A 23,907-nucleotide genomic window follows, 5' to 3' on the forward strand; every position below is an offset into this window, starting at 1 on the left:
AAGGGATTTTCCCCCTCATTGCTCAGAAGCCTCCCCTCCTCCCAGATAGAGCCCTAAGAACTTCATCGGAGGCTTCTGATTGGTTGGGGCTTTGCTCTGGAAGCCCCCCTCCTCCCCTTCCCACCGGCTCTGGGTTGAGAGAGTTGATCCAGGCTGAACCCGCCCCTTTGGAAAAGAAAATTTCTTTCAGGGTGCTCTGTGCCATCGGAGAGAAGCTGATGGTGTGGGGCTCCCTTGGGCTGGTGGCGGTGCTGGTGCCCATGGGGCTCCTCGGTCTGGTCCTGCCCTGGGCGCTGGTGGCAGTGACTTTGGGGGGTAAGTAAAGCTGCTGCAGTCCTGTTTCTGTCTGGGACGAAGCTGGGACAGCAGCTCATCCACCTGGGACTGTATTTTTGTAGCCAGATGCCTGTTCCCCTGTTCCCCTGCCTTTCTCGGTTTTGCCTTTCACGGGGGAAAAGGAGAGAGAGAGCTTACAGGTGGATCCTTCATTTCTTGGTCCTGTCTTCCACCAACATCCTCTGAAAACTGAGACCAGATTTGTAACCCTGAGGGATGAAATGCTGACCCAGGGCTCCTGAGGCTGTGTATGGGGATGCTTAGCTGTCTGCGGGGTACGAGGTAGGTGTGCTTGAAGATCATAAGCAGCTCTCTGATGCAGGGCAAGTGGGTGAAATGAGCTTTTATCTGTTGTCTGTTTATTGCAGAAGGGTCTCGGGCAGCAATTTGTGAGCATATTGTGAGCCAAATATGTAATGTGAAAGTTTCCAAGCAGCCATGTTTACAAAATGTTAAAAAGGAGCAGGTGACATTAATTCTAAGAATATATTTTACTGGACCCACTAGAGCCAAAATCTCATTAGAAAATGTAGTCAATGTCAAAAAAAAAAAAAAAAAAAAGAAAATGTAGTCAATGTCAAAAAGGATTAATGAGCTATGTTTTCTGTTCTTTGAAATCCAGCGTGTATTTGATACTGAGAGCGTATTTCAGTTTTTTAGAGGATTTTATTAGAGTTTTATAGTTTTATTAGAGTTGTCTCTAAAGCCAACGTGGGGCCTGAACTTAAAACCCTGAGATCCGGAGTCATGCACTCTACCAAGTGAGTCAGCCAGGTGCCCCCATATTTCACTTTGAATGCTAAATATCCATTGCAAATACTTGATGTGTATTTCCATTTCCTAAGATTCCGAGTTGAAAAAGGAGTTTCGTATACTGAGTCGTTTTAAGCATACTTAGGTTTTCCAATAACTGACTTTAGTATTGCTTTTTATTTTAAAATTAAACTAATGACAAAATTTAACAAATTACAAAATGAATAGTTCCTCCATAACAGCAGCCACATTGCAGATGCCCAAAAGCTACGCGTGGCTGGCATCGTCTAGTGTACGGGATGGTGCAGGTCAGATTGTGGCTGTTTTTTTGTTTTGTTTTTTTGTTTTTGGGTTTTTCTTTTTTGTTTTGCTATATTTTCAGCCCTTGTCGCCTGGTGCACAGTAGGTGCTCTGTAGATCTGTGCTGGATAAATGAATGAGCGGGGACCAGAACTGACATCTGAGAAAGCTGAAATGGGACCCGATTTCATTCCTGGGCTGTAGAGATCACATCAAGTTCAGTCCCTTTGAATCTTTCCCTAGAAATGAGTAGAAGCCAAAAGAAAGATTTCTTACCTCTCAAGACTCCGTGTTTCCCCCTCCTTTGTAGAATTATTGAATCGTTCTGAAACTTTTTTCTTTTAATTTGAATATTATCTTTTTAAGTGCTTGAGAAGAGGAAGGGAACTTGGTTGGAGCGCAGTGCTCTTTGCACACACCTTGTTTCTGGAGCTCTTGGTGGATAGGGGCTTGCGGGCTTGGCTGCTTTGTAGCGTGGCTGGTGGAAAGCACATGTAGAGGTTGCTGGATGAGCAGACAAGCAGACTGCTGGGTCTGTGCACAACTGGGAATTAATGACGATGCATAAATTAACATTTATACATAAAGAAGGTTAATTTGGTGCCCAAGTATACATGTTGTCAAAGACTTGGAGTAAAATTGGAAGGGAAATCCATTGAGTCAAATGTCTCTGAAATGTGGTTTTATCCACTGATATTCTACTTGAAGGCAAAGTGCATTTTGTTAGATGACACAAAACATTTGGGAGGTGGGAATATCCTACCATGTTCTGTTGTTTCAAAGTTCCAAACAAGACAGTGTAAAATGCACTTTCCCCTGTTTGGGGAAAGTGCTTTGTCTTTCAAGAAATTAAGCAGGTGAGCAGAAGTAATGATTAGCAGTTGGGCACAATGGGGTGGTTCTGAGGATAGAAAAGGTGTTGTTGGAAAGCCGTTGTATGAACATGGCTGCAGGTGGACACCCGGCTGAGGCTGTTCCAGGAGGGCTGTTGGTGGCCCAGAAAGATCCAGACAAGTGGCTGGTTGATGAGGGTTGACAGGAGGGGGAAGTGGGGAGGCCTTAGGCTGGGCTGGGTGGACGGAGAGATGCTGGCAAAGAGGGCTGGGGGATTCCCTGCAGAGGGACCTCAGTGGCCTGAGGTAGGGGCTAAGGAGGTTGGAGTCCATGCTGTTCATTCTGTGGTTGACTTGTGCAGCTGAGAAGGTGGTGGTTGTGGTGGGGGGGCAGGGATGAGGTGGCCCAAGACCCACCGGGGAGCAGCGCTAGACACCATCATTCACTGCTGCAGCCTGTTGGTCTGGCTGGTCTGGTTTTGTTGGTCCACAGTGGTCAGGGAGGGCCCTGCTGGGGCAAGAGCTGAAGGAGCCTGGAGTGTGGAGAGCAGGAGGATGAGTGTTCAGGCAGGAGGGAACAGCATGTGCAAAAGCCCTGAGCTGAAGAGCCAGTGTGGCTGGAGGGTGAGGGCAGGATGAGATGTGGCCAGAAGGCAAGCAGAGGCCAGCTCTTGTGGTAAGGGCGTCCTTATGAGTGCATGTGGCTTAGGGGTGGTGGGCAGGGGACCTAGGAGCTGTTAAACCAGCAGGGATCTGATCAGGTTTAGGGTTTTAAGGTGACTCTAGCTGTGCACAATGAATTGTGGACATGGAGGTGGGGGGATAGTTAGGCCACTGCAATCATCTAGGCAAGAGAAGGCATGGTTTTGCTTAGAGTGATGGCCAGGGAGGTGGAGATGGAGGGAGGGAGAAGAGGAAGAGATGGAGAGGGAGGCATGGTGGATGGATGGAGGTGGGGAGGAAGGGATAGATAGATGGAGGGATGGATAGGTGGAGGGGAGAAAGGGACAGATGGATAGAGGGAGGGATTGATGGAGGGAGGGAGAGAGGAGAGGAGGAAGGCAGGGATGGATAGATGGAGGGAGAGGTGGATAGAGGGAGGGAGGAGGACCTGCATTTGTGGATGCAATTAGCAGAGGGTGCTGATGTGCTGGATTTGGGGGTGGCAATAAGGGAAAGAAGGAGTAGAAGCGCAGAGGACTCCCGGGTCACCAGCTGAAGCAATCAAGGCAGTGGTGCGGGCACCAGGGAAGAAGAGGAGCAGGTTGGGTGAGGGATGGGGCGTTCACTCCCCGCCCTGTGAGGGAGAGGAGAGCTGCCATCAATCATCTCTTATCCCCTTGGACCCTTAAACGTCCCATCCACAAGCAGGGCAGGGGCCCATGGGTCGGGGCTGTCCTCCTCCCAGCCTTGCTCTCGCTCGTGCCATCTGATCTGTGATTTCAGAAATTCCGGATTTGCTGGTGAGGCAGGCGGCCTCCTGCCTGACGGCATGCACAGGTGAGCAAGTCTCTCGGGAGACCTTATGGCACCTCAGGTGCCCAAGAGACAGTATGGGGTGGGGGGTGGGGTGGGTGGTGTGTGGGAGCAAAGCAGACCAGCTGCCAGGTGCGCTTAGGGACAGCCTCAGCGGGCACGTCCCCGTTCCCAGGAGAGGCCTGCGGGAAAGGCCACCTGGTCATCGGCTGTTAGAGAAGCAAACACCACACCCAAGGTAAGCGGCCTCCTACCTTGTGGTCCCCGGGGGGGAATAAACACCTGTGCTGGGTGACTCTGTTTGCATTTTGGGGTGGAGTACAGGAGAGGACCTTAGGGCAAATTCTTTGGAGGGAGAGAAGCATCCTGGGAGTGAAAGGTGTGGTTGTGTTTGATTGAGCACCTGAAATGTTAATTCCCTTGCGAACCCCAGAGAAGGGCGGGGTGTCATAGTGAGTTGGATTTTACAATCGGTCCCCTGGCCTACATAGAAGCTTAGAAAGGCATAGAGATGTCTGCTCCCTAAATCAGCCCTTCCTGCCATCCCACTGCCCTGAAGGCAGGTCACCCCGTAAAGGACTAGGGCTACCCTCTCCTACACACGCTAACTGTCCTCAAGGCAGTGGGAGAGGAATCGGGCTTCCAAGGCTGGCATCCCAGCTGTGACCTTGGGTGAGTTAGGTAACCTCTCTGAGCCTCCGTCCCTACCTCTGTGAAATGGGGACAATAAGAGCACCCACTTCAGAGTTGGTGAAGGAGCCTGGACGGGTTCACATAAGTGTAACTCGGTGGTTCTGAATCAGGACGATTGCCCCCTCAGGGATCTTTGCAATGTCTAGAGATAGTTTTGGTGATCATGACTGGGTGTCACATTGAGTGGGGAGAGGCCAAAGATGACATGTAACCCCCTTAGGAGGGGGCCTTAGCATCTGAGAACACCGGTTAACGGTTACTAAGCGCTTGCTGTTACTATTTCAACTTTCTTTTTCACCCTCTTAGGAGTGTGCAGCACCCCCGGGCCTTCCCCTGCACTGGGAGGTCCAGATGGAAGGAGGGAGGTGGGAACGAGGATGTCTAAACAGTCTCAGTGGAGTTGGGTCCCAGAGGGTGATGGGTCATCAAGGTGACACTGCGCCCTCTATCTGCTCTCCAGGGTCAGCTGATCCCCACCTCCCTGTGGGCACCAGATACACCTATCACTTTTCCACCAACACCAGTACTGGCCTGCAGGGGGACCCAGTGGAGAGGGGTGGTCTTGGCCTCCAAGGCTTGGTCATGGTCGATGTGCTTGGCCCGTGCCAGGTGGCCTTATGGGTGAGTGTCTCTGGGCAACCAAGAGGTCACAGTGATACTGGGGTGGGGGTCGGGGCACGGGGGAGCCACAGACCTGCCCTCCCCTCCTGGACTTTCCAATGGAGAGGAGATTTCTGAGGAATCTCAAAATCAACTAGTCGGGACTCCAGAGGATAATGTGGGAATGTGGTGCCATTTTGGTTGTAGGATGTGCCCAGTGGGGGAATAGCAATGGTTTAAAAAAAAAAAGTGAGGGTATTCCTTGGAGCAAGTAGAACCATGGGATGGGGACAAGCTGTGTCCTTGGTAGGAATGAATGTCTAAGCTGGGGAACCTGTGGGTCCCAAGCATGAAAAGAGCCAAACCAAATCACAGCCTTGTAGGCAAGTGAACAGACTGGAGACATACCCAATGTCTGGTTTTTTTTTTTTTTTTTTTTTTTTTTTTAATGCTAAAGACAAACAAAATGAGTCAGTAGCAGCACACAATTTGCTTTGTGAAAACTGGTCCTGCAGGGAAAAAAAAACAAAAACAAAAAACCCTAGCTGCTGCTGGTAATTTGATGGATTGAGTGGACAATAAAGACACCAATGAAGGGACGCCTGGGTGGCTCAGCAGTCAGGCGTCTGCCTTTCGGCTCAGTGTGTGATCCTGGAGTTCCTGGCACCCCCAGGCCTGCCCTGGGTGGCCTTATACTGGACACTGTTCCTTACAGTGCCTGGGTCCATGGCTCAGGTTAAAGGCAAAGAGTAAGGCAGAGTGGTGGTGGTGGTTCTGGGTTCAGCTGAGGCAGAATTATGGGCTAGACTTGGTGGTCTTAGGTTTCTATTTATCAAGATTTTTCCCAAAGCTCCCTCCTGTTCTTGCAAGTGGAAGTGCCTGCCCATTCTTTCCTGTCTCCTTTCTGATGATTCTCACGTGTTTCCTGGACAGACCCTCCCACTCTGCATAAATGCCTCTTAGTTTCACTGGAATCTTCCATGCTTGAGAAGCATTTTTGAACTGCCTGGAGTGCTTGCTCCAGTTTCTCAAAACTTTTTTTTTTTTTTTTTTTTTTAATGTCTTCATGTAGATCACAGGATGGGGTTTTCATGGGGTGGCTCTGAGATGCCTCTGAATTCTTAAACTATCCAAAATGTCTGTCCTACTCAGACCTGCCACTTCATTGGTGTCTTTATTGTCCACTCATGTCCATCAAAATACCAGCAGAAGCCAGGGTTTTTTTTTACCTGCAGGACCAGTTTTCACAAAGCAAATTGTGTGCTGCTGACTCATTTGTTTGTTTTGTTTTTAGTATTAAAAAAAAAACTGATGGGACTGTGGGTGGCTTGGTCAGTTGAACATCTGACTCTTGATTTTGGCTCAGGTTGTCATCTCAGGGTTGTGAGATCAAGCCTGGTGTCAGGCTCCATGCTGCTTATGGAGGCCGCTTAAGATTCTCTGTTTCCTTCTTCTCCTCCCCCTACCTGCACTCTTTAGAAAACAATTTTAAAAAGGATAACATCCAGTGTTGTCAAGAATAGAAAAAAAATAGCTTATATCAAAGATTTTTGGTAAAAATGAAAATTTTACAGCCACTCAGGAGGTAGTCAGTTATATAGATTTTTGTGTACAGAGTGTGAAAATAAGTTTTCAGAACAATGAATTTTCACAAACAGAACATGTGTGTGTACTCACCAACAGATCAAGAAACAAAATATAACCCCCTACCCCCAGCTGCCTTCATGGTCACTTTTTCAAAGGCCTCCCTGAGTTCTAACCACCATGGATTAGTTTTGTCTGTCTTTGGACTTTTTTTCTAATGGCATTATGCAGGATGTTCTTTTCCTTTTAGCTCTGGCTTCTTCTTATTCTTTGTGTGTGTGTGTGTGTGTGTGTGTGTGTGTGTGTGTGTTAAAATATATATCACAAAATTTAGTTAATTAATTAATTAATTAATTAATTAATTAAAATTTTAAAGTAAGCTCCACACCCAGCATGGAGCCCAACGTGGGGCTTGACCTCACGACCCAGAGATCAAGACCTGAGCTGAGATTCAAGAATTGGACACTTAACTGACTGAGCCACCCATGTGCCCATATTATTTTATTAACCATTTTAAGGGTATAATTATTGGCAACAAACGCCATTTACAGTGGTGTGTGTGACCATCACCGCTACACGACTCCAGATGATTCTTCATCATCCCAAACAGAAGCACTACACCCATTACACGATAACACCCCCTTTCTCTTCCCCACCAGCCCCCTGGATCTCTAGTCTACTTCCTGCCTATAGGAATGATAGGGCTCATGAGGTATGCCCAAGAAGTGGAATCACTTATCAATCACTTATCACAATCAATATGTAAACCTCTGTGTCTGTGTTCTTTCACTTAGGATAATGTTTTCAAGGTTCATCCACATCCTAGTATGTATTGGATCTTCATTTTTTAAAAATGTGTTTTTTAGGGATACCTGGGTGGCTCAGCAGTTAAGCGTCTGCCTCTGTGTCTCTCGTGAATAAATAAATCTTTTTAAAATTTTAATTTAATTTAAAAGTGCTTAAAAAGAGGGTGCCTGGGTGGCTCAGTCAGTTAAGCATCCAACTCTTGATTTTGGTTCATGTCATTATCTCAGAGTTTTGAGTTGAGCCCCGCATTGGACTCCCTAATCAGCAGGGAGTCTGCTTCTCTCTCTCTCTCCCCACCCCACTCCCTCTGCCCCTCCTCCCCTCTAAAATAAATAAATAAAATCTTTGAGATTTATTTATTTTTCATGAAAGACACAGAGAGAAAGGGGGGGAGCACAGGCAGAGGGAGAAGCAGGCTCCATGCAGGGAGCTCGAGGTAGGACTCGATCCCAGACCCAGGATCATGCCCTGAGCCGAAGGCAGATGCTCAACTGCTGAGCCACCTAGGTGACCCTTTTAACTCATTTTTAAAAAAGATGTTATTTATTTATTTATTTATTAGAGAGAGAATGAGCAGGGTGAGGGCAGGGGGAGCAGCAGACTCCCCGCTGAGCGGGGAGCCTGACGTGGGGCTCCATCCCAGGACCCTGGGATCATGACCTGAGCCGAAGGCAGACACTTAACCGACTGAGCCACCTGGGTGCCCCATTTTTAGATATACAGTTCAGTAGGTTTTCAAAAAATATCTTCCATGTCTCCATGTAAAATTGTGAGCATATGGAGTACAGTTACAATGGGTAGCATTCAATCAAGTGGTCAGACAATAAGTGGTATCAGTTCCGTGGCTGAGGGATTCATTGTTCAGGACAACCTCCAGGTACCAAGTGGGGCTGTACTTCACCCCAACATGTCAAGCCTGGGTGACTGGGGAGATGACGGACCCTCTGTTGGGGGAGGAGAGCTGGTTTTCAGGAGAGATTGGAAATGGGTTTTAGGCCAGATGAGTGAAGATTAGTCACTTTGGAGAAGTGAAATCCTAGTGCAGTGAAACCGCTTTGTATGATACCATAATAGTGGACACGCGTCCTTATCCATGTGTCCGAACCCATAGAAGGGACACTGCCAAGAGTGAACCCTGGTGTAAACTCTGGGCTTTGGGTGATGATGTGTCTTCAGGTTCATTGATTGTAATAAGTGTGCCTCCCTGGTGGGGATGTTGGTAATAGAGAAGGATACGGGTATATATGGGGTATATGGGAAATCTCCCTATGTTGTTCTCAATATGGCTATAAACCTAATCCTGCTCTAGAGAAAGAGTCTTTTTGTTTTTTTAAAGTGATATTAGTTATCTCTTAAGATAAGAGATATCTCTTAAGAGGCAATTTTTGGGGATGGTTTTCTTTTTCATCTTTAGAAAGACTGTTGTCTTTGGCAATAAGTACACGTACACACATGTACATATATACCCATAGTGCTATTGGGACATCCAAGTTTTTTATTCATGGCAGGCAAAGTCTTTTTTGTTTGTTTGTTTGCTTTATAATCCTAACCTATTTTATTTATACTGTGTAGCCATATGAATCTCTGACCCAAACCTCCACGGCCTTGGAGGCAAAATGAGAAACTAGTGAGACCTTTCTGAACATTTATCAGGGGTGATAGGTCCTGGAGGTTTCAATGATTTATCCTTTGAAGGTATTTGGCATCCACCACCTAGGATCTAGAACCTTCTGCTCAAGGGAGGGATCTCTCTGCCTAGCCCCCAGCATGGGGCTGTATATTGTGCTGGGCCCCAGAACTGCTTCGTGGATTGGGGTGCTGGTGAGATCCTGGGGTGTCCTAGGAGAGGTCACTGGCTCATGGGGCTTTCTGCTTCAGCTCCAAGACTTCCAGGTGACATCCGTCCTGGGGCCCAAGGTGGCAGCTCTGAAGGAGTCGGAGAATTTAAGGTAAGACACGAGGCCTTGCTCCTGAGAAGTCTCAGATGGCCTTCCCTTACTGGTGGACCGAACTCACCTCCTCTTTCCCTGCCCATCACCCCCAGCATGCCCAGATTTTGTTTGTCAAACATCCTCTGGGCATTGTCCTTGAGTACATTCTGGAAGATACTGAGTATTCATTCAAGCCCACCCCTCTCTCTTCCTGGTGTCTGCTGAGATGGGGCTTTTCTTGGAGACCCATGGCCTTTTTCTTCCCATGCTAAGCCTCACTTTTGTGACCCGGCCAAGCCTGGAATCTCTCTCCGGCTGGTTTCCCAGGACTCCCTGACAGTGGCCTCTGTGGCCTCAAAGCTCAGTCCAGCTGCCAGACTGAAGACAAGCCCATCTCTGCAGATTCCTCTTCCTTTTTTATTGCAAATTCATTTGTTAAAAAAATAAAGCCTTTGTGCTGGGGTGTAGGGACGGGGGATGCGGCCAAGGGGCAGATGGATCCCCGCTGAAAGGCTTCGGGTGGTCCCCTCTGTGGGGGCAGTGCGGCCTATTGTCCCTGGGCTCCTCATCAGAAATGCTAAGTCAGAGGGCTGGGGCTTGTCAGCATCTTGAGGCCACACTGACATTTGCTATTCTGGAAGGGGCGGGCACCATTTGCATTGCTCTAGGGCCAGGCCTGAGACCCAGGGTGGCTACCTATCCAGAAGGCCCCCAGATTTCAGGTAGAGCTGGAGAGGGGGCAGTGACCTTCAGGGAGGTACAGGAAGAGCCACCTCTGTCCCTCCAAATTCTGCTTTGCTGGCTAGCTGTCGGAATTTAGCTCTATTCCACCCCCACACATGACAGTGGGGACTTGGCTGCCTGTCCCCTGGCCTTCCCATCCCCTTACCTGGCAGATGCAGGACACAGGCTCCTTTCAGCCAGGTGAGGGGTGGCAAGACAAGCATCGGGCTGAATTCTGGTCCCAGCTCCTCCCTGACTTGCTGTATGATCCCCTCCAGGAGCTTCCCCTCTCTGGGCCTCTTTTCCTCCTCTGCACAGCGATGGGATCTCAGGTCACTCCCTGCAGGGAGCTGGGGGGGGCGGGTTCTGAGACCCAGGACACTGGAGCCCAACTTCCTGGGTTTGAATCCCAGCTGCCGCCCCAAACACATTACTTTCTGGCCCTGAGCCTCAGTTTCCTCCTCTATAGCAGGGTGGGGGCGATGCTAGGTACCTCCCCAGATGGCTGGGAAAATGAGAATCTTCAGAATTCAGAGAGCTCTTGCAAGCGCAGTTATCTATTCTTTGAGGCTGGGTACACCCAGGCACCTTTGGTCTAAGGGTTAATAAGTCCCCGGGGTGGGGGGCAGTTTTGAGCAAGGAATTGGCTGCCCTTATGGTTGATTCAGAAGTTATTGGGGAACCCAGCTGGAGGGAAGCAAGGCTATGTGGGAGATGTGGGGGTGCCCTGGGGGGGGAAGGGTGTTCCTACGTGGACTGACCTATAGCAGGAGGAGCAGGGATTCCGTGGCCCCAGCTGGGAACAGGTGGCCTGGCTCCTGGGAGGGCCCGCATCTGACTGGCCCCCACCTGTCCCCAGCGCCATCCTGAGCCGCAGCCCCCTGCCCTTTGTCCTGCGGGCCGGACGCGTGGCCCACCTGTGTCCCCGCCCCGCAGAGCCCCGCTGGGCGCTGAATGTGAAGCGTGGGGTGCTGAGCCTCCTGCAGGGGCTCCCTGGAGCCAGTGACCCCCAGATCCTCGAGGAGGTGAGGCCTGGAGCCTGCAGGGGTAGGGAGGTAGAGGGGTAAGGGGGTGCGGGGGTGGGAGCAGGGGGCCCACAGGGGGCTGACGGGTCCCCGCACTCTCCCAGGTGGATGTCCTGGGCAGGTGTCCCACCACGTACCGGCCACAGGGTGACCAGCTGCGCAAGACCAAGGACCTGGCGCACTGCTCCCTTCGCCGAGTGCGCTCCTCCCTGCGTGCCCAGGCCCTGCCCGGGGAGGAGGTAAGTGTCCCGGGCCAGCCTGCCTTCCCCTCCTACCTCTTCAACTCGCCCCCCTGGAGGGTCTACACTGTCAGCCCCCAGCCAGCCCTCTGCTTTCCCTCCCCCTCTTTCTCCTTCCCTCCAAACCCTTCTGCTCCCTCCTCCCCTCTCCTCCCATCTCCCTCCTCCCCTCCCATCTCCCTCTTCCTCTCCCTCTTCTTTTCCCCACTGCTCCTCTCTATAGCCTGGAACCCCCTTCTTCCTGCCCCCCTGCCCCCAGCTCCTTGCAGAGAACGGGTTTTGTTAATAGCACATTTCTAGGGAAGGATAAGAGGTGATCCTTGGGGCGGTGAACTAGTTCTGTACAAGGTCTTGGTGTCTGGAATCCCATGCAGCTGCTGCTGCTGTTTCTCATTTTCAAACTCAGGTTTTCTGACTTGCCCTGGAGTTCCTGTTCCTGGGACTTTCTTGCTTCCCTTGTGCTCTCCCCCCACCCCACCCCCCACCCCCATCAGCCTTTGCTTGCCCTGCTGGTACCACAGCCCAGGTTGGAGGGGAAGCTGAGGTCCAGTGTTGAAGCCCCAGGGTACCCCAGCTCGCTCCCTCCAGCCCCCCAGGGGCCCCATCAGCTGGGTTCTTTCACTGCCTGGGCCTCCCCTGAGCCCCTGCCTCTCCCCACCCTCCATGGTCCAGCAGGCCGGCCTGGCCTCCCGCCTGACCTGCCTCCAGAGTTTCCAGGCTGGTGTGCTGAGGGAGGCCTCCTGCACGGAGCTGCACACCCTGGGGCCCCTCTCTGAGAAGGCAAGTGCTGTGCAGATGCGGACGCTTTCCTCGCTCACCCTGCTGCGTGAGATGTCCCTGGATCCAGCCGTCACAGGTGACCGAGGTAGATGTGGGGACCCCTCAGAGGAGCCCCGAGACTTCCTTTGGTAGAGGGGCTCAAGCAGGCCTAGGCTCTGTCCCTCTGTCCCTGTCTGTCTTGAACTGTTTCTGAAAATGGCTATCTTCAGGAGAGTCAGCCTCTTTTTCTAGAAGTTTCTGCTGGCTCAGATGGCTCAGGCTTGGTCTGACCTTCTTCCTGGGTCATCTTCAGTGGAGATAGAATCTTCTGGTTTGGGACGCCTGGGCGGCTCAGTGTTTAAGCATCTGCCTTTGGCTCAGGGTGTGATCCCGGGGTCCTGGGATCAAGTTCAGCATTGAGCTCCCCGTGGGGAGCCTGCTTCTCCCTCTGCCTGTGTCTCTGCCTTTCTCTGTGTCTCTCATGAATAAATAAATAAAATCTTAGAAAAAAATATTCTGGTTCCCTGATCTTGTGGGAGAATATTATCTTCCATCTGAGGACCTGACCATTTTGGGGGGCAAGCTGACTCAGGTCTTCTGATTTTCTGGGAAGTCTCTGCCGACGCATAGCATTCCCTAGGGCTTGGCGCTCTCCTCTAATTTTGCCTGGAAAGAGAGAAGCAAGGCATGCATCTGAGGGAAAAAGATAATTTTTCATGATTGAAAAACTATTTCTCTGGGTAATAAAAATGAGTCTTATTGCTGACATTTGGGAAGGATTTACTGTGGGCCAGGGGCTGTGCCGAGTGTTTTAGGTAGATTATGTAATTCAGTTTTTATTATGAGCCCATTAGGAAGGTACTGTTATTAGTCACATTTTCAAATACAGAAACTGTGCCTCTGAGGGGTAAAAGGGCTTGAAATCACACAGCTAGGGAGAGCCAGAACCGAGACTCGAACCCCCAGCTCTGCTCTGTAGCTCTGGCAGGTAGCTCTTGTGTTTCTGAGCCCGGGTTCACTGTACCACCTGAGGGAGAGAACCTGGCAGGTAGGACCGAAGCCCTGGGGCTTCCCAGTATCCTCTCTGGTTCATGGAACACTGGCTAAGGCCCAGGCTGACCTGCCTCCCGAGCTCTGGGCACCATGCTAGCAGGGACTGGGAATCTAGCTAGTTGTGTCAAGACTTTCTGGCTCCCCACTGAATTGAATGAACCTTTCATCTTTTTTTTTCTTCTTTCACTAAGATATAAGTGGTTTTATTTATTTATTTGTTATCTAAAGATTTTGTTTATTTATCTGACAGAGAGCTAGAACCAGAAAGCATGACAGGGGGAATGGCACAGGGAAAGGGAGAAGCAGGCTCCCTGCTGAATGAGCCTCCCAGGCGCCTCCTAAGTGTTTTTGGTTTCTTATTTTTAAATTAAAAAAAAATGTTAATTTGCCTGCTGTACATTTAACCCATTTAAAGTGAACAATTCAGGGCAGCCCTGGTGGCTCAGCAGTTTGGCGCCTGCCTTCAGCCCAGGGCGTGATCCTGGAGTTCCAGGATCGAGTCCCACGTCGGGCTCCCTGCATGGAGCCTGCTTCTCCCTCCGCCTGTGTCTCTGCCTCTCTCTCTTTGCATCTCTCATTAATAAATAAATTTAAAAAAATAAAATGGACAATTTGATGGCCTCTGGTATAGTCAGAGTGGTACGCCTACCGTGGAAGTCAACTTTGCAACATTTTCATCTCTCTGCAAATTTCCGGCCCGTCTGCCATCATCCCCGTGTCCTCCCAGCCCCTGGCAACTGCTCTGCCTCTCTGGATTTGCCCAATCTGGACATACCATGTAGAGAGAATCCTATAGCTTGTGACCTCCTGTGACTAGCTTCTTTCACTTAGTATGTTTCAGTGTTTGTCCACATTGTAGGAGGTGTCCGACCTTTTTATTTCTGAATAATCTTTGATTTCATGTTTTCTCTGTCAGTCCCAAGAGGGCTTTGGAGTTAGCCTATTTGACTGTCCCCCACAGATGGGTATAAAAGTTGTTTCCCATCTTTTGCTGGTAGCAGCAACACTGCCATGATTTTCCTTGTGCATGTCCCCACCCCGCCACACCCCTTGTCAGGAGCATGCAGAAGGAAGCATTGGTAGGGCTGAGGGTGGCCCTAAGGGGAACATCTTCTCATGCTGGCATTCCCCCCTGTGGTCATCTCCATCTAGCGCTTCCCATATCAGATCCAGACGATGGAGATGTGACTCCAAGCAGCCTGTTGTACGAATGGGAGGAAACACAGTCTCAGGCTACAGTGGTCACAGCGGCCACGTTGGTGAGGAAGCTGTGCCTGGCTCAGACCACGAGTTTTGAGGTAAGTGCTTTCTCCAGCCCTGGGCTAGAATCTGGCCTGGATCCCTGGAACAGCTTTTTTTTTTTTTTTTTTTTTTTTTTCTAAATCCTTTTAGGTCTACCCTCCTACATGTTCAGGATCAGGGCTACTATGTACAGTTGCACAGGTTGTGCACTACAAGGCTGTGCCTGGTTGCAAAAGAAGGGGAAGAGATCTAGCTGGTGTGTGTGAAGCCTTGTACCCCCGTATAGGTGGTGTATGAGCAAAGATGAGGCCTTTCTTTCATCTGCCTATAGACAAACAGTCCTGTTGAGCTCTCAGGCTAGCTTTCTGAACATGGTAGCCAGGTGGCTTAGTGACCACTTTGGAACTGGGAGTCTAAAGCGGAAGATACTGGAGTTGAGACCTGGCGCGGTTGCTTTAAAATCTAGGGGAAAGCTCTGAAAAGAGCTTGGAAAGGACCAGAGTCCAGAGTTTGAGCCCTGGGGATGTGTCTGGGGAGCACCCTGCCCATCCTCACTGGAGCCGGACAGTGAGGACCAGTGGGACCGGCTCCTGCAGGGTCTCATGGTCAAGGTGATTTCCAGAACATTCTAGGCACACAGTGATCTTTGTCCCACCAGCCCTGCCTTTCACAGCTCTGGGGGCCACCACCAGTGATTTTGGAGATGTTCAGTGCAGCCACTATTTCTGCCCCGTCTCGGTGTTGCTCCTGACTTAGCGTGCGAGCCAGGGCCTCTCCGGGAAGGCATGAGAGATGCGGGGGGTTTTCTGATTCAGGCCCCAGCGCCTGTGTGCTGAGAAGAGCACAATGGGGTGTTTTGCCTCTGATCCCGTAACAGCCTGGGAGGGTTCACACTATACGTGTTTGTTTATTCCGGGTAATACCTGCCTCACTGGCTGCTTACACAGGACCTGGGATTTGGGGAACAGAAATAGGTTATTTAGGGGATGTGCAGAGCTGGGCACCATCTCCAGTTGTAGGCACGGTGCCAAGTGTTCCAGGCACCCCTCGCTTCCCAAAGCTCAGCTTTCCTGGCATCATTTAGGTGTGGGGGCTTCTGGGATATACAGATGCCCAGACCCCAAGCCTTCGTATTCTGACCTGGCAGGTGAGGGCTGGGAACAGGCATCTGAGGGCGCAGCTTTGGGGGTCTTGGTGTTTCTCATGTAAAGTCAGGATGCAGGAGGATGTTGTGAGGCTGTGCCCATTCAGCCATTGCCCTCAGATCCAGGAGCGCTCATAGGCTGGAATTCTTTGCACCAAGGGCCCCCCTGGGTGCTGTGCCTTTGTGAGGTGAAGCATTTGTTCAGGAGCTTAGAGTGGGCCAGAGGCATTAGGTGGGGGTTAATTTGCCTCTGTCCCTGGGGGCTGGGCTGAGATGACCTAGGCCCCTGTGTCTTGCTCAGCTTCAGGGGTACCTCAGGTGTTTGAGTCAGGACCCACAAACACCTATAAACCAGTTTCCTGGGCCCTGGAGGGACAAGTAGGGCAGGGACAGAAGTAGGGGGCCAAGGAAGCTCTGGAGTGGGGTGCAATTTTACATGATGGATGGTCCAGGAGGCCTCCCTGGGGAGGTGACCTTCAGGAGAGGTGTGAAGGAGTGGCAGGATGTGGTGGTGGTGGAGGGAGGGCAACAGCGCAGACACTCCAGGGCAGGACCTGCTGCTGGGGGAGTTAGTCTGAGCAGCAGGGTGGGAAGGGGGGCTGTGTGGCTGTGGCCTGGTGCCGAGGGCCAGAGGGGGACCAGGTCAGCCCCTTAGAGGAGCACACAGATCATTTTTCCTTGGGGTAGTGGGGAGCCTTGGAGGGTGTTGTGCAGAGGACGGAGGTCACGATCTGATGGACATTTTAACACTCCTGCTCTGGCCAAGGCTGGAGAACAGACTGAGGGCAGGTGGGATGCTGGGAGCCCAGCTCAGGGGGCTCCTGCAGTAACGCGGGGGGACATGAGGGAGGGTGGTCTGGGGTGGCAGTGGGAGGTGGGGAGGGCAGGGTCAGATTCAGACAGACACTGAGAAAATACATATTTTTATAGTATTTTGAGTATGTAGAGACACTATCTATTGATTGTATTTATTGGCTACATATTAAGTATATAGTAGAATGTATTGAAGAAATACATGTGTATACGTGTGTGTGTATACTGGGTGTGTCTTGAACACCCACACACACACAATATAGTTTGTGTACCTCTGGGTATATAGCAGAGATACACCTGCAGCTGGCTTTTCACTGTTTTGCGAGCTGGGAGGCAGGCTCCCAGCTTGTTGATGAGTGGGTTCCCCCCACTGGGGGTTTCCTGGGAGTCAGAACAGCCCAAAGAGAAGGGCCATCTGCCTCCCTAGGTGGTGCTCCAGGCCACCAGCTGCTAAGTCACCGGGGCCAGCTGTCAACCCTGGCCCCACAGGTTCTTACCTGGGTGCTACTGTCAGCTTGGACCAGATCATCCTGTATGGCGGGGGCCATCCTGTGCCTTGCAGGCTGTTGAGCAGCACCCCTGGCCTCTACCCACCGGATGCCAGCATCACCCCTTCCCTGGTGGTGACAACCCAAAGTGTGTCCAGATGTTGCCTGGTGTCTCCCCGGGGAGCACGGTCACCGCCTTTGAGAAGGGCCGCCTTGTGGCCTACGTGCCAGCTGTCGTGCTGCCGAACCTTGTGGTGCTCTGGGAAGCCACAGGACAGGCCCACTTCCTCTCCTCTGGCCCCCAGAGCACCCTCTGACCCCCTGACCGGGCATTTTCCCTGGCAAAGGGGGCTCAGGGCGAGGCATCCCCTCCCGGAGACTGGCACGCAGGCCGCAGAGGCCATAGGGCGGCTGTTCTGGATTTACAGCTCAAGAAAGGAAGTCAGTTGTTCCCACTGGGAAGGTCCCCCGGGCTGGGGGTGGTTGCTGAGGACCTTTTTCAGGGATGCCTCATTGCACACCAAGCAGCTCTTTGCCACTGTCTCCCCCAGGGCTGAGGGGACCCGCCTGGTTGCCCGGGGGACCGACCTCCAGGGCTTGAGCTTGGAATGCCCTTGCCCGTCCCCATTGTTGCTGGGCAGGAGACAAGATTGGTTTTTCAGTCTGGAAACAAAACCAGGGACTCCGTGTTCAATAGAGAGCAAATTCCCCAGGCTGACCCTCCTGCGGAGAGGCCCCGGAGCTTCGTCGTGGGGGGCAGTGGGCCGTGTAGCCAGGAGCATCAATCGGGGATGGGGTAGGGGTCACCCCCCTCCAGGGAGGATGCCAGGGAGAGGGCATGGCTCGCGGTTACCATCCGGTCTCCTAAGCATCGGAAGCCCGAGTCACCGGCCTTTATTAAGTGCCGACTGTGTACAGCCAAGGGTTGGAGAGACCGTGTAGACAGACCGTGGTGCATCAGGGCTGATGGTAGGAATCCTGCGGGCTGGTTGTTAAACAGTCATTATTCACGGGTGGGTCAAAAATAAGTCATGTTAGGGCAGCCCCGGTGGCTCAGCGGTTTAGCGCCACCTTTGGCCTGGGGTGTGATCCTGGAGACCTGGGTTCGAGTCCTGTGTTGGGCTCCCTGCATGGAGCCTGCTTCTCCCTCTGCCTGTGTCTCTGCCTCTCTCTCTCTCTCTCTTTCTATCATGAATAAATATATAAAATCTTAAAAAAAAAAAAAAGAAAGAAGTCGTGTTAGAAATAAAAGTAATGAGTACTCAAGGCCATTGCTTGCCCGTGACCTCCAGGTCCTTTGCACCTGCTGTCACCTCACCATATGTGGAAATAGCACATGCTCTGGCACCGTCATGCTGCTCTTCCCAAGCCCGTGTCCAGGGCCAGCGCAGGGGCAGCAGGAGAGGCCGTGGTGCGAGAATCGGCACCAAGGAAACCAGAAGATGCTACAGCAGGCTTTCCTTATTCTTGCATTTTTAAAATTTTTGTTTTTGTTTGTTTTGTCATTCTTCCCATCCTTCCCCCATCCCACTGGCCTGGAGGACACTGGTTAAGAGTGTGGGTTTAGGAGCTAAGTGGCCTGGGTTCATCTCCTGACTCTGCCACTTAGGAGTGCTGAGGCCATGGGCACTGGACTTAAGCGCTCAGAGTGTCTCAAATCTTCTCTCTTAAGTGGGGCTGGTGATAGCTGCTCCCTGTAGGGCATCACGACGGTCAAATGGGATGATGTAGGCACACGGCCTAGGATGGTGCCTGCATACAGTAGGGGCTCCGTACGAAGTGGTGGGTGCTGGTGCTGGTGGTGCTGTTACTGTGTTCTTGTTATTAGCGAGTAGGCTTCTCGCTTCTCTCCCTGCTGGAGGGGAAACTGGGATGACCTGCCGAGATCCATCCTGCTGTGCCTGGCTCTGGAAAGCTAGTCCCCATGCCCGATGCTTGGGGCTGGAGGCCTCCCCGGAGGAGGAAAAGTGCTCCAGGGTGGACACCGGCCTTCCCCAGGGGGGAAGATGCCCGGCCAGGCACAGCAGCGTGCATACTTGCTGGGGGGCTCAAAAGTGTGTGTGTCTAGGCCCAGAGAATTGTGGGTGTTGCTGGGGAAAGGCAGCCCCCAGGTGGAGGGAAACAGATCTGAGCCCATCCAGAAGGCAGGCAGCAATCCTGGAATGGAGGGGCCCCGGGATGGCTGCCCCAAGCTGGGGTGACAGAGAGTCTTTATGGCTGATGGCAGTTGGGGCCAGTCATGACAGTGGCAGTCACCCCCACCCCCGCCCCCAAACACAGGGGCCTGGCCTGTGGGCCCTGTGTGAAGAAGTAACAGCAGGCCAAGGGTAGCCCAAGGGTAGGCAGGGTGCTCCCAGCACCAGAGGACCCCTGGCCAGCCAGGTGTGGGTGCGAGGCCCAGTCCTGGCCTTGGCCCAAGCCTGGGGGAAGCGTGGGGGCTGCCAGCACCAAACCAAGTATCTGCTGAAGCCGAAGGAGTACATGCTCTTGAATACAGCCCTTCATGTCCTTGTGCATATTTGGACACTCAGAGGCCGTGCTGGTCAGGCCTGCAGACAAGGCTAGGAGCCTGCACACCACCCATTATTAGCCATCACTGCTCATACTTCTGAAGAACATTTACTTTTTTTTTTTCTCTCATTTACCTATTTGCGCATTAAAAATAACAAAAAAGATGGTCACCTCACTGACTGTATGAAATATGCTAAGACCCCTGTAATATCTAGGTCGTGGCCACGTGAACACTTACTGAGCTTTTACTAGAGCGTAAAGCCCACAAGTGCAGGTATCCTGTCTGGCTCCGAGCACAGAGCCCAGCACGTAGTTGGTGCTCAATTAATACTTGATAAAGAATTTAAAAAGGGAGTGGACTGTGTGCCAGGGATTCCGTGGAGAGAAGTCCAGATACATGGCCTCATTTCATCGGGTCTTAGGATACCTTAGGTGGAGGGGCGCCTGGGTGGCTCAGGGGTTGAGCGTCTGCCTTTGGCTCAGGGCATGATCCCGGGGTCCTGGGATCGAGTCCCACATTGGGCTCCCCACAGGGCGCCTGCTTCTCCCTCTTCCTATGTCTCTGCCTCTGTGTCATAAATAGATAATAGATAGATAGATAGATGATAGATAGATAGATGATAGATAGATAGATAACTTTAAAAAAAAGAGCTACCTTAAGTGGAAAATGCTAATGCATTCTGTTTGCAGTCCTGTCTGAAGGCAGGGAAATGGCTGAGATAACCCTGGGGTCCCCCCGCCCCCCCCCCCCCCCGGGTTGCCTAGTCTCTCATGCTGACTCCCTCTGATTCCCAGGCTGCAGAACTGTTCCTGACACTGGTGTCCGAGCTCCAGGGCCTCTCCCCAGATGAGCTGTTGGCCCTGTGGCGACAATCTTCCTTTAAATGCCAGGACAACTGGTAAGGACCTTCCTGCAGGGACATGGGAGGTGGGGAGGGGACCAGGAGCTGGTTGGCGGTCCTGGTGGGGCTGGGTGGTCTTGACAGTGTCCCAGGTCCCCACTGGGGGGTGGATGGTGATATCGCATCTCCTCTCATCCCTGGGATATTGACTTGTCTTTCAGTCTGGGGATGGCTGCCAAGAAGGTGATTAAGCGGGGAGCTCGGAGGTTCCCACGGACCGAGCCCTCTTGGGACTAAAGCTGAAAGGCCCCGCAGTATAAATACAGGCATTGTTCCCTCCCTGACTGGGACCCTCTTGCGGAGAGCTGGAATTAGCATTCCAATGTGCCTTGGGTACCCCTCTAACCATAGGTGGGGGTGTTGGCCAGGCTGGGATCCCACCACCTGGACCCTGCTGATGTGGGGCCAGCAAGGGGGGGTGTATATAGAGACCCCGGGGTCCACCGGGGGACCGGGGGGGGGGTAGGGGGTATCTCCAAGGAGCTCCGTGAGCTCAGGGCTGTGCAGAGGGGAAGCTTGTGGTTCCTTCCCAAAATCTAGCCGCTCTTCCAGGCCCCTGAGATCCGGACGTGTGACTTTCTCAAAGGCTCCTGAAAAGGTCTCCAAAAGGTTATCAGCTCCAAAATACGAAAGGAAAAAAAAAAAAAAAAAAAGCCGTGCAAAATCAGCATTACCAAATGTCTAATTGACTGCAAAACCTAATGGCTAAGATGCTTCGTCATCTTCTGAAAACCTCTCTTTTAGTTTTATTTTTTAAAGACTGATTATTAGAGAGAGACAGACAGACAGTGCATGGGGAGGGGGAGGGGCAGAGGGCGAGAACCTCAAGCAGGTTCCACGCTGAGCACGGAGCCTGACATGGGACTCGATCTCACAACCCTGAGATCAGGACCTGAGCTGAAATCAGGAGTCAGATGCTTAACCGACTGAGCCACCCAGGCGCCCCTGTATTCCCCCGTTTAACCCCCACAAGGACCCCATGGGGTAGGTGGCTTTATCATGTTCCTACTTTACATTTGTGGCAGGAAGTCAAAGCACAGAGCAGTTAGGAAACTGGCCCAAAGTCACGCAGCAGAGTTGGGATTTGAACCCCAGTGGTCTCTGCTTCTCCATCCAGTACCTCTGGGCTTAAATATGTGATGTTTGACTTAGGCACAGTTTAATTATGTCTCCTGTAGAAAAGGGCCTAGAGTCTTCAGGGGGAACTGCCTGTTTCCCGGGGACATACCCTGCCTTAGCAGGGTATGCCTAAGCTTTCCTACAAGCCCGGGTCTCCCCTGTCCAAATAGATGTTGGGAGTCAGGGAGGTGGGGAGACTCATCTCAAGCCCAGGAGTTTCTGAGAAGACACATGCTCTTTGAGTTCTCTTGCCCCTGCTGCCGCCTCTGCTTCTGGCCAGACCGTGGTCCCCAGGGCCCAAAACTATAGGGAAAAGAGGAGGTTCAAGGGTGAGGGGTGGAAAGAACGGGTAGGATGCTGCTGAGACGAAGTGACCTCTGTGTTCCCAAGGACTCTCGGGCATGTTGGGGGTGAGGGGGGCTTGTTCATCGGCATTCCCATTCCCCAGATGAGCAAGCTGAGGCCAGAGACTGTTTATGGGCAGAGGGTGTGTATGTGGGTCGGGGTGGGGGGTCTGACCATCTGCAGTCACGGGTATCCCTCACCAGGGTGGGGGTGGCCCCGTGCACCTACAGCTGTGCACCCTGCTGGCTCATGGTGCCTCTCATTTCTGCTGTGACCCGGGAACCCACCTCCCATTCGGTTCTGTCCCCACTCAGAGCCACTGTTGTATAAAGGTTGAGAACGTCTTCTGAGCTTCTGAACCTTTCTGGAATCTTGAAAAAGAAAAGCAGAGGCCTGATGTTGACCTGGGGCTGAGGGCACAAGCAGCAACCTGCCAGTGGGTGGTTCTGGTTCGGTGCCGGGGTCCTTGCCCCTCCTTCGTGACTGTGGCAGGTTTTAGCAGAACAGTGGACAGGGCTCGTGTTGCCCGAAGCTGCGGGTTTCCTGGGCGGGTGGACCTGGCAGGGTTTGGACTGGGCTGCCGTTGTCCCCGTGGACCCTAAAAGCCAGGCTGCCCGGGTCCCAGGCCCAGCTCCTTCCGAGGCGTGTGATGTTGAACACGTGCCCGTCGTGCTGCCTGGAGCCTCCTGGCGTCCCCGGGATGACCTGAGTCGGCCTTCAGGTGAGGCCTGGAAGGTGCTCAGGACGAGCGGGCCGCCTCCATGACGTCCCTTGGTGTCCCTCCACCTCAGGCAGCCGCTGGTGGATGCCCTGCCCTCCTGTGGCACCGAGCCCTGTGTGGGCCTCATGAAGGACCTCATCGTGTCCGGGGAGGTGGAGGTGGACCAGACGGAAGCCTGGCTCTGGTCGCTGGCCTTCATCCCGCAGCCCACGGATGCCATGGTCCACATGCTGCTGGTGAGCCCCCCGCTCCCCACCTGGGCCCCTATCATCCCTTCCCCACTTGGCTGCTGATTGCACACCGGGGGTGACCTGCTTTGATCGGGGCTTTGCACCAGCACAGAGGTCTTGGGTTCGAGTCTCAGCAGTGTGATTCTGAGCAAGTGACCTAACCTCTCTGGGCCCATTTTCTGATCTGATTGACGGGAAGGGAACCAGTGCCTCCCTCCTGGGCTGGTGGTAAGATGCAGGAGGATGCATGCAAACCGATTCTCCTGGGGTGTGGCACCGAGTCTGAGCCTCGTAAGTGAGAGCTGTTCCTGTTATCGGAAACAAATACGTCTACCGAGTCTTGAGGCCAAGAACCGTGTGTGACGGTGGGCCGAGGGTTTCTAACAACCCGGCGGTCCTGGGTAACCATGAGCCTGCCACTGGGACCGAGGGGCTTTGAGGGCATCTGTGTTGCAGGAAACTGAGGCCCACAGAGGCCGGGCAGCTCGCCTGGGGAGAGGCGGGTGCTCCCTCCTCCTCCACGGGCTGTGTCCTCACTCGCTCTGGGGGCACCGTCACTTGTCGCTCCTCACCCTACTGTGCCAGGCTGGCAGCGGGTGGGGATTCAGAGGACATCGCAGGGAACAGGGGTGAGCACACCGGTGATGGGCCAGCCAGGGTCCCCGGGAGCAGCAGAGACCCCTGCCTCGCCAGCAGGATCTTTGGGTCTCTTGTGCTGGTCAGGCTGGGGCTCACTCTCTGGGCAGGCAGAGGGTAGGGAGTGCTCACCCCTGACCCCTGACCCCTGACTCTGGGGTTGGCTGTGTGGTTGGCTCGGCTCAGCAGGCACTGACCCAGAGCGGGGCCTGGGCTGGGTCGCCAGGGGCATTGCCCACGTTTCATGGCCCGGCAGGTGACACTCTGGCTACCTGCAATGCTGGCCTCTCCGGGACCCTCAGGGCTGAGTCAGGGCTGGCAGGCTCAGTCTCCTGGAGACCGGCCCTCCCTCCCTGCGCCCCCTTTGTTTGTTCTGTACAAGAGAGGTGACTAAGTGTGCAGACTCCAGTTCTAGACTCCCAGATTCTGCCCCTTTGACTTCCAGCCAACCACTTGATTTTCTGTGCCTCAGTTTCTCCATCTATGTGGTAGGGGTAACACATAGGGAGACTGTGGATTCATGTGTTGTTGGGATGTGTGCCAAGTGACATGCACGGGGCTGGTGTGGCTGCTGTGACTATGTCAGGGAGATGGGGTGAGCAGAGCCAGTGGGGTCCCTTGGCTCAGAGGCCAGGATCTCCTTC

The 23,907-nt window shown here is 52.7% G+C and overlaps 1 protein-coding gene across 1 annotated transcript in view; it reads left to right on the plus strand.

The window, feature by feature from the left end:
• Window positions 1-218: 218 nt before the first annotated feature.
• Window positions 219-23,907, plus strand: part of LOC121487086 — a 140,522-nt gene continuing 116,833 nt past the window's right edge. Inside the window, exons 1-10 of the mRNA XM_041748532.1 lie at window positions 219-315; window positions 3,669-3,722; window positions 4,852-5,012; window positions 9,261-9,331; window positions 10,896-11,061; window positions 11,166-11,300; window positions 11,976-12,165; window positions 14,265-14,410; window positions 20,106-20,209; window positions 22,468-22,633. Coding sequence (XP_041604466.1) covers window positions 219-315; window positions 3,669-3,722; window positions 4,852-5,012; window positions 9,261-9,331; window positions 10,896-11,061; window positions 11,166-11,300; window positions 11,976-12,165; window positions 14,265-14,410; window positions 20,106-20,209; window positions 22,468-22,633 — 1,290 coding nt within the window. The remainder of the gene's footprint in view (window positions 316-3,668; window positions 3,723-4,851; window positions 5,013-9,260; window positions 9,332-10,895; window positions 11,062-11,165; window positions 11,301-11,975; window positions 12,166-14,264; window positions 14,411-20,105; window positions 20,210-22,467; window positions 22,634-23,907) is intronic.

The sequence above is a fragment of the Vulpes lagopus genome, chromosome 3 (genome assembly GCF_018345385.1).
Source record: "Vulpes lagopus strain Blue_001 chromosome 3, ASM1834538v1, whole genome shotgun sequence".
Classification (NCBI taxonomy): Eukaryota; Metazoa; Chordata; class Mammalia; order Carnivora; family Canidae; genus Vulpes; species Vulpes lagopus.